Raw genomic sequence first — 9,515 nt, forward strand, 5'->3', positions numbered from 1 at the left:
TTGAGCCTATTACTCTGCTGGGATCTTGCACTTCATCACTGTTGATCTGCTAGAATTACCTTAAGCCTAAACTCTGGCCATTTTCTACTGCAGCTTCTGCTTCATGGGATTCTCTTCTTAGGCAGTTTAGAGATGCCACTATGGAGTTGTCTTTTTTTAGACAACTAAATGCATATTCCTTTTGAATATTATTCTGCATGTATTGTTCACACAATTTGCATTTATTTCTATGTAGTTTGCTCATTCTTTTCTAAAGATTCCATCTCTAATTCTTTTATCTCCTTTACAATATTCAGTACTTCACTTACAGTTGGGTTACATTTTTATTTCCATTTTCTAGTAATTATTTATGTTTTTGCAGCCAATAGCATTAAACTCAACAAGGCCTTGCCATGTTTGGTCAGTTCAGATCTCATGTCCAGTATCCCACTTCAAAGGAATTTCCATAGTTGAGATTATTTGCTTTCCCAGTATTTCTGACAAAGTACTTTTCAGGGGATTTTTAAAATCTGCCAACTCACTACATTCCTCAAAAAACATGTTCCCAATGGATTTGTAAAATCTGCCAACTTACTACATTCCCCCAAAAAACATGTTCCCAATTACTACTCACTGTCCCATCACACCTCCAGGATTTGATAACTTCCTGAGGAAAAATTATCTTGCAGTCTGCTTGGAGTATAAAAAATACCCATGCAAACACTTCTAAGCAAAAATCCTAAACTGTTTGGACTTTGCTGCATACTTAGGAGCCATACAAATGTCCTCCCATTGTTATTTTGTATAGCACTTTTCCATTCTCTCATCTCAGCCTTTTTCTAACCATCTCTGATTGATTCTTATAGTTATCATGCAATATTTTATATGCCCTACCAATTCTCTCTCTTTAACAGCAACTTCTGTTCTAGACTCAGTTAAAAAGTGTACTACAGCTGGTCTTTCACTTAACCAGTTAGGTAAGATACCTTCAGATTCTTGAAGCTTTCAGACCCAGCTGGTCTTGTGATTTACTGCCCTCATGAAGTGACACTGAAGCGGAGATTATCTGTAAACTGCCGTAACAAGAGGTGCAGACCGAGGATGCTTTGCTATGATGCCATCACAGGACAGGAATGAAAGTTTGTAAGATATACAGGTAACCAAAAAGGATATAAATCCAGATTTTTCTCAGCTAATAGCTGTCCAAGGTCTACAATATTCTAGATATGGTAGAGTTAGAAAAAAAAAAGAAATACATTCTGAGATATTTCTGTGTTTGACTCATTCATACCTATATCTAATTGTTATATATTTCCATTTAATACTCATAGCTCTTTGTTGTATCCTGACAATTTTTTTGGAGATGGCCTCTTCTACTACATGACTTATCAATTAATAAGCAGCATAAGAAAGAGATGGTTAAGTTTAATAAAATAACACTAAGAATCTCCATCTAGGTTACTCTGCAATGGAGATATTAGCCATGGTTTGTCATTTGTTGTTCACATTTCATATTTACATTAATATTTTCATAAATGAGAGAGCTACATGTTCTTGAAAGACATGGTTTAAATATCATAGTGGAAAACAGAAAACACACCATCTCTGCCCATGCATAAGTACACTATATTGATGATATGGCTAATTGTTTACTTCATTGGAAACCTCAGATGACCCTAAAGAAAATGATCATTAACAGCTGCATTGCAATTTGTACACCTTGAGATATTCTTTATCTATAATGCTCATGACACAAACAAGCATCATTTCCCCATATTTCTGTAATTATCTCAATAAACAGAAAATTCTTGCATTTACATGAAAGTTAAAGTCAGAAAGAAGTGATGTTTCCTGATACTGTATATCTAGACCATACAGTTCAAAGAAAAATATACGTCTAGGTTTGTATGCATTATAATTTATTACACTATTGATGTAAATGTTGTGATTGCATTGATTAAGATTTTTTACTGATACAAATTTCATCTGTACCATTTTAATAGAATTTACTGCTCACAGACTATTTACATTTGCTTAGCTTTTGCTTTCAAACTTGATTTTTCAGAAAGTGCTCTGGATGAGTGTAAGCTGCTAGAGGTGTGACATTCCACAGCTTAGAGATGTCAGTGAGTTAAAAAGGAAATATTAAATCTTACTTATTTGTTAGAAAGGATGGAGCAGTAATCCATGTGATCCTTTTCCAGACTCAGCCCAGGAGTACTGTTTGATTAAGGGAGTAGCTTGGAGCCACACAGTAGGTAAATGGAAGATGAGAGAATGAAACTATGGACCAGGAAGCAACTCATTGCCCTAATCTTATGTTAACTTTAAGACAGTCTTGAGTAGATTACCTCTTATTTCTTCAAAGAAATAAAAAACTCAGTGTTTAGCATGTTACAAAGTCTTCTTAAAATACTGCTTCAGAGTTAATCAGTATAACATGTTAATATAGAATAGTTTAAGACTTTGGCATATTGTACAAAAATTACAGATATAGGTGTATTATGTTAAATAAAGAGGAATGTAGTGTGTTTACATATACACACATTAAAGTGTATATCTGTACATATCCAAGGAAAGGATAAACGTTTATACAAACCAGTCAGTAAAAACTGCAAGAAAGACAGCCAAGCTAAGTCTTCAATGTGTAATACCTTAAACCTCCTGTAGTGAAGGCCCATGGGATATATGCAAATGAGTCCTTTAGGACATAATGCCAAAAAAGCCAAACCCCATATTTTATACATTATACACACATATGCATACATACATGCATGGTATACTTGAGTAATTGCTATTTTATTTCTGTCGAGTTCAATTTCAAAAGTTTAATGTTGCAGAGTTTCACCATAGTGTGTTGAATTGTACAACCTGGTAGAGAGTTTTTGGGTTTTCCCCTGGTGGTGTGACTGTGGAGTTTGTATAATATAGTAATATAATTTAGGCAGTGCCCTCTCCACATGAGTGGTACAAGAGGCTTGTCCTTTTTCCAAAAACAAAAATTGATTTTTTCTGTATGTTTAGGTTTTTGATTTCAGTGTTTTCAAATTGTATCTTGGATGAGTTTGAGGTAAACCTGTGTATGTATTTATAAAGATATATATATATATATATATATATATATATATATATATATATATATATATATATATATTTATATTTACATTCATTTAACAGAAAAACCTAGTATGTGACTGTACCTTATGTCTATACTTGTTTGTTTCAGGCCATTCTTAACTACACTTCAGCACATGTGTGTGTGTATTATATTATTAATGATCTAATGAAATTGCATGAAACATATTAATACATAATTTAATTTCAACTATGATTAATTACACTGAACACAAAACCATTGCAAAAGTAACTGTCACACATTAAAAAAATAGTTAAAATTGAGGTAATTACTATCCTTACCCTAAAAACATAAACATTAAAAAATAACTACTAATATACTAACTCCATAATCACTTAACAGCAAAGCAAGTAAAATGCATTGATCCCACACAGTTTGGTTTCATCAAGGGGAGGTCATGCCTGTTAAATTTGGTCAACTTCTTTGAGACAGTCAACAAGGCCATAGATGAGGGAAAGACTGTGCACATCACCTACCTTGACCTATCCAGAGCCTTCGATATTATTCCTCACTCAGGTATAATAAACTCTCTCAATTAGGTATCAATCCATATGTTACCAGATGGGTAGCAAACTGGTGCACTGATAGACCCCACCTAGTCTAAGTAGGGGAAGTGACTTCAAGTAGTAGACCTGTAACAAGCAGTGTACCCCAGGGATCGGTCTTGGGGCCTCTGCTCTTTGGAATATACTTCTCTGAAGTACAGCCCAAATCTACGGGGGCTATGGCTGACTAAGTTTGTAGATGACTGCAAGCTGGGTGCTGTCATCATTTCCTCTAGTGATGTGGACATCCTCCAAGAGGGTCTCGCCCAAACAAATGACTGGTGCCAGAAACATAGCCTCAAACTAAATGCCAAAAAATGCATCATCATCCCTTTTGGGGAGAGTGGTGTCCCCACAAATTATCACATTTATAATAAGGTCCTAAGCACACAATCAGTCATGAGGGACTTGGACACCCAAGTTGATAGCAAACTGACTTTTGACCACCATATTGCCTCCATTGTATGGAAGGCTTTCTACATGGCCCACCTCATTAGTACGGGAGGTAGTCGTAACATCCCTGTATTCTTCCCTTATAAGACCCATTATTGAGTACAATGCCCCTTTCAGCATGTACCTCATAAATCACATGCAGCAGCTGGAGAGACCACAGAGCTTCCTCACCCAGAGAATCTAAGGCCTCAGTCATCTACCTTACACAGATAGGATAAAAGCCCTGGCCCTCTACTCAGTCTCCTACAGACTTTTCAGAGGTGACCTCTGCCTGGCATACAGAGCAATCTCAAATGACGTCCTGATGGGACTGCTGCATATCCACAAGTCAAGCTCCACTCGAGTAACCCGCACGCATGACCTCAACCTGGTCTGTGACATCAGTAGGACTTGGAGGGACAGATTTGTGTCCCAGAGACTTCCCCTTCTGTGGAATAGACTCCATCTCCATGTAAAGCAGAGTACCTCATTAACCCTTTTTAAGCACAGCCTGGATAACTGGATGGGGAACACAAAATATACCCCTGGGATTCCACCTGTGTCTCTGCTAGTCAGTGGCATAGGGTGCTAACTTGTTGGAACATGGGCTAAATTCTTGGCTAGGCTTGTAAGGGCCAGTAGCCTAGTAACTTGCTATGATCTTATGAATTATGCCATAATCAACCCTCTGAACTTTAACTGTAGCACAATTTAGATGTAATTCACAGTTAAATATTTTAATAGCAAAATGTGGCTATAATAAAATGAACATATCGCCAAAAGGATGGTACCCTTATCTAGCTATATAAATAAATGTGTTTTTATATATATATATATATATATATATATATATATATATATATATATATATACACACACACACACACACATATATATATATATATATATATATATATATACACACATACACACACACACATACATATAGTTATGTCTTATTTGATCTAACACACAATTGATCAAAAACTCATTTGTGATCTAAGCCATAAATGAGAGAATCATATCTGATTGAAAACCATTAGCCATTAGCAAATGACTGTTGGTGTGGTTTTGGAGGACAGCAATTACAATACAAATTATTATTGATCGGTATTAGTTCTGTGCTAATGCTCATTCTTGTATGTCCAGGTCTAAAGTTTTTGGATTACATGCATCAGCAGTGATTCAATGTGTGAGAAGTATTCTCTTTTCTCTGCAGCTGTATATCTGTGACTTTAGTGTATTTAAGTTAGAGGGTATGGGGGGTGCATGTGGGGCCTTCCCCTACAGAAAAAGCTTTTGGATACAGATTGTGTGTGTGACCTTTTCAGTGAGATGTGTTTTAGATCAACTTTACCACTGTTTTTTTTTCTAATGAAATGTGCTTTAGATCAAATGAACTATACTTGTGTGTATCTATCTATTCAAAGTACCGCCCTTTGAATTATCAACATAAGTTATTTTATCTATAGCTGTGGAATAACTTTGAATTTTATTACAATTATGCCCTTTTCTCACCTCATGAATGGAACAGTATTCTCAAGATGCTCTACAGTTATTGTAAAATGAGTATAGTTTTTTGTCAGTGCAATAATTCTTTCCTAGAAAGTCATAATTTTTGATATTCTGGTCTTGCATTTTCAATATACACGTGTTTTGTTTTTCTAGCATATATTACAACCAGTAAAGGTAGACGACTTTTTATTTATTTATTTGCTCTGACCCCCTGGTGACAATCAAGCATCCACCCAATTGGCTCATTAATTTCTGTTGAAGGTCTCAACACTTCTCCTTTGTTCCTCTCACAGACAAGGGGCTAACAGTGGGAGTGGTTGAATCATATTGCTCACGGAGTTGAGGTTTTACTTAAGCCCTAGCTGGCTCATCATACTTTCCCCAGTAAATAGCAAACACTTTGTGGTTTCTGGTCCACACAGGGGATTCTAACATGAAAAATGCATCCAGAACATGGACATGCCCCTTCCCCTATGAGAAGACATTCTTTATTTCTGTTCTTTCTCTAACCATATCCTCCAGTGCCATCTCCTATGTCACTAATCAAACCCAGTTCATGCAGGTTGTTAGGCTGTAGTAAGGCTATTGTCACTCTGTCACAGAGACTTATTAGAAGTTCACCCAACAGGCTAAGCTCTAACATCACAGCACTCTTTATTGAATTTAAGTGTCTGACATGTATTACATTATAATACCTTGAACTAGCAAGCTGTTTAGAACCAAAGAGCAGACCTGTCTCTCGATGTTTTCAGGAAGCTATGGCATATCCTCTGGGACACCAGCTCTTTGTGTATTTTACAAAGGGTGTAACTGATCACAGATAGTACTTTTTCAACCATCTCTATTCTGCAGCCTTCCCCAAAGGCAATGATTGGACAAGATGAAATAACTCTTAAACCTCCACTTACTTCAGCCCAGAGTTATTGCTAGGATTGACTTGATATGTGACCTATGCACCATTTTACCAATAGATATGTAATTATTAAAAAAGTTGTACATTTTTTTTGCTGTCTGCAGCTGGATAGAGTGCTGACCCAGATGATCTTCTGCAAATGTAGACAATGAGAGGTGTACAGTGAAGAGGGAAAGTAAGGATGTTGGATATTTTTCTTAGACAATGAATAGTAATCAGACAAGCAGGGCCTGATTATAAACACTTTACAAAATCTATAACGTTTTTTTTTTTTATGACTAATGCAGTTTTGGACTAAATGTCTGTATTTTTTTTTCTAGGAATAATATTGGTAGGTGGGGCAGGTCTCCTTGCTCTCCTACTGACTACTGCACTGGTATGCTTTATCATCAAAATAGTCATGAAGAAGAGGGCCACGTCTGTTGCGACCACCTGTACACCTGCTGATGACAAAGAGTACCTTTTAAATAATGTTTAAACCCTCTAAAGTGAAAGCAGACAATAGTTTCAGGCTATATCATGCATCATATGACATAGCTCTTATTCAGCCTTTGTACAATAAAACTGTTAATGAAAACTGAAATTATTCAGAGACAGGGAAAACTAAAAATGCTTAACGTTTGTCAAAATTGAAACTAAATTAGCTTCTTTTTCTCTGTTCTACATGCAGATTTGCTGATCAGTGCAACAGCTTTTTTCTCTTTTTAATACAGCAGTAAGCATCTTAATAAGCATTCTGAACAGCAAGCACACAGTGTAGTAAAAAAAAACTTCAGTGCAAACAATACCCACATTTCAGCTTACAGCACAGCAGCTGAATTTCATTAATTCTGTAGTTATTAAAAGACATTAAAACATAATGCTAAATAAGAGCTTTTGCAAATAGGAAGGGAATGTGATTAGTGCTTGCTTTTCACATGCTCCTCTTTCCCAGCTGTCTGATCTTCTGTGCTAACCTCTGCATGCTTAAGGCAACCAATAATGGGGACAGTAGTAATAGGGCTGTCTAATAATGTACACCCTACCTATGTCTGAGCTCTGGCTCCCCAGTAAATGACTTTGTTGATCTTGATTTAGGATAAAACATCTTCAACAAACCCTGATAAAGGCATTTCATTGTGCTTGGGGAATGGGCTTGATTTGCCATTTTAAATTAGAAGCAAGTTTTTTTTTTTAAGATTACTCTGTGTCTGTCACATAAAGATGGACCCACACTGATTTCCAAGTATTAGTTCAAGAAATATAGACTATATTTTTTCAGCTGAAATTGAAACACAGACTTTGCAATTGATGAAGAGCACTGAGTACATAGGACTCTAGGAGTACTCAGTCCATGTTTAATTTAGGAATCAATATACATATTCCTTCCATAACCTATGGAAGTTCCTACCCAGAGGATTACATTCATGAAATGACCAAGTGAAAGTAGACAGAGATCAGAAAAATCTCCACAGAGTTCCAAAGTGATGCTGTCTACACGAGGGGTCTCACTTCCTTTTACTGCTTCTTCAAGCTCTTCCAAAGTAAATGGGCAGAATGGAGCCCACCTCCTTGTAGCAGGATGCATCAAAGGGGATTCCCTCATAAAGAAGTACACATCCCCACATGATACTGGTAAAATAGTCCAGAATATCGTTTAACATGGTGGGTAGGTGACATCCCCTCTGCGCAAACTGCTGCTTAAATCTGGCAGTCAAGGACTTTATTATTTTCATTTCAACTGTTATGGGTGAAACAAATGACAGTGTATTTTATTGAAGTCTGTTCCATTGCAAATATCTATATAGCTATATCTATATATAATTTGTGCACTACATTAAATTTGTCCTTTTTATTAGTTTTTCCTAAGCCATCCTTCTGGAGATTGCTTCCAGCTCTGAAAAACTTGTAAGGTATCAGTTTCAGATACACTACTTCTTAAAAAAATGAAATATACTTCAGCATAATGTGTTAAAGATGAGACTCTGCAATCCTTGAGGTTTTTTAAACTATATTAATGAAAAAGTGACACACACTAGAAACAGAAAGGAAAAAATATTTTTCTGTCATGATGCTGTTATGTACTGCTTGTTGGATTTTGATTTGAATTTCTAAGTTTAGAAATATAAGTGGCCTTTTAGAGTCACCTCACTTTAGGCAGAGGAGAGGTAAAAAATAATAATTAATGATACTGAGGTTATAGATACAGCACTAGCCATGTTGTGCAAGTTATGCAGATAAAACAGAAGTAAATTACTGCTATCTTTACATTTTCCACGATACTGAAGTTATTTCTACTTTTCTGACTAAGGCTTTGGAGGAGGAGGAATTGTCTTGTGTAACTACTATACTAATTTGCACTTATTCGTGACATCTTTCATTCATATACAGGAAGGATTCATGGCCCGAGAATGAAGGCTTCATGACATACATTCTCTTGTATAACAAGCAGAGAAGTTTCATTACTAGCAGTTTTCTTGCAATTGTTAAATCAATAAAGGGGTCAGTTTTGTATATTTGTAACAGTAAAGTACTGATGGTTTTACTGTTATAATTATTATCCATTAAAAGTACATGTTTGTGGTAAAAGCAAAGCAGATGCATATGTAAAATTGTAGAATAAAATTCAGTATTGTCATTGCAGCATGGACTCTCTGTTGTATACACTGAAATGATTTCTGCACTTAAAAACTGCTTAACCGCTCCCTTGAATATATTTGTTTTTGTTGACCAGGAAAGTCTGTTTCTGTAGTGCACATATTCAGCAGATGCCCCAGGAAAAAAGATCCACAAGTTACTTGAATACATATTTAACAGTAGCGTTTAAAAATAAGTTCAGTGACATTTTATACAAGTGCATTAACAAGTAACAGTATGTTTACATGATTAATGGTTTGGATAGCAAAGTATTTGCAGAAAAAGGCCAGCTTTACACTCTCTGCTTAAAAGTGATTAATTCTGTAGTTCCTACTACAACCTAGTATTGCAGACCTCTATATTTAAATGGCAAGTATTA

At 35.8% G+C, this 9,515-nt stretch overlaps 1 protein-coding gene across 1 annotated transcript in view; it reads left to right on the forward strand.

Annotated features, from left to right (window-relative positions):
* Positions 1 to 9,142, forward strand: part of LOC122798404 (kunitz-type protease inhibitor 2-like) — a 986,210-nt gene extending 977,068 nt beyond the window's left edge. Inside the window, exon 8 of the mRNA XM_044067331.1 lies at positions 6,841 to 9,142. Within this exon, the coding sequence (XP_043923266.1) occupies positions 6,841 to 6,998 (158 nt within the window). The 3' untranslated portion in view covers positions 6,999 to 9,142. The remainder of the gene's footprint in view (positions 1 to 6,840) is intronic.
* The last annotated feature ends 373 nt before the right edge of the window (positions 9,143 to 9,515 follow it).

Source organism: Protopterus annectens, chromosome 1.part0, assembly GCF_019279795.1.
Source record: "Protopterus annectens isolate FY-2018-M chromosome 1.part0, PAN1.0, whole genome shotgun sequence".
Lineage (NCBI taxonomy): Eukaryota > Metazoa > Chordata > Ceratodontiformes > Protopteridae > Protopterus > Protopterus annectens.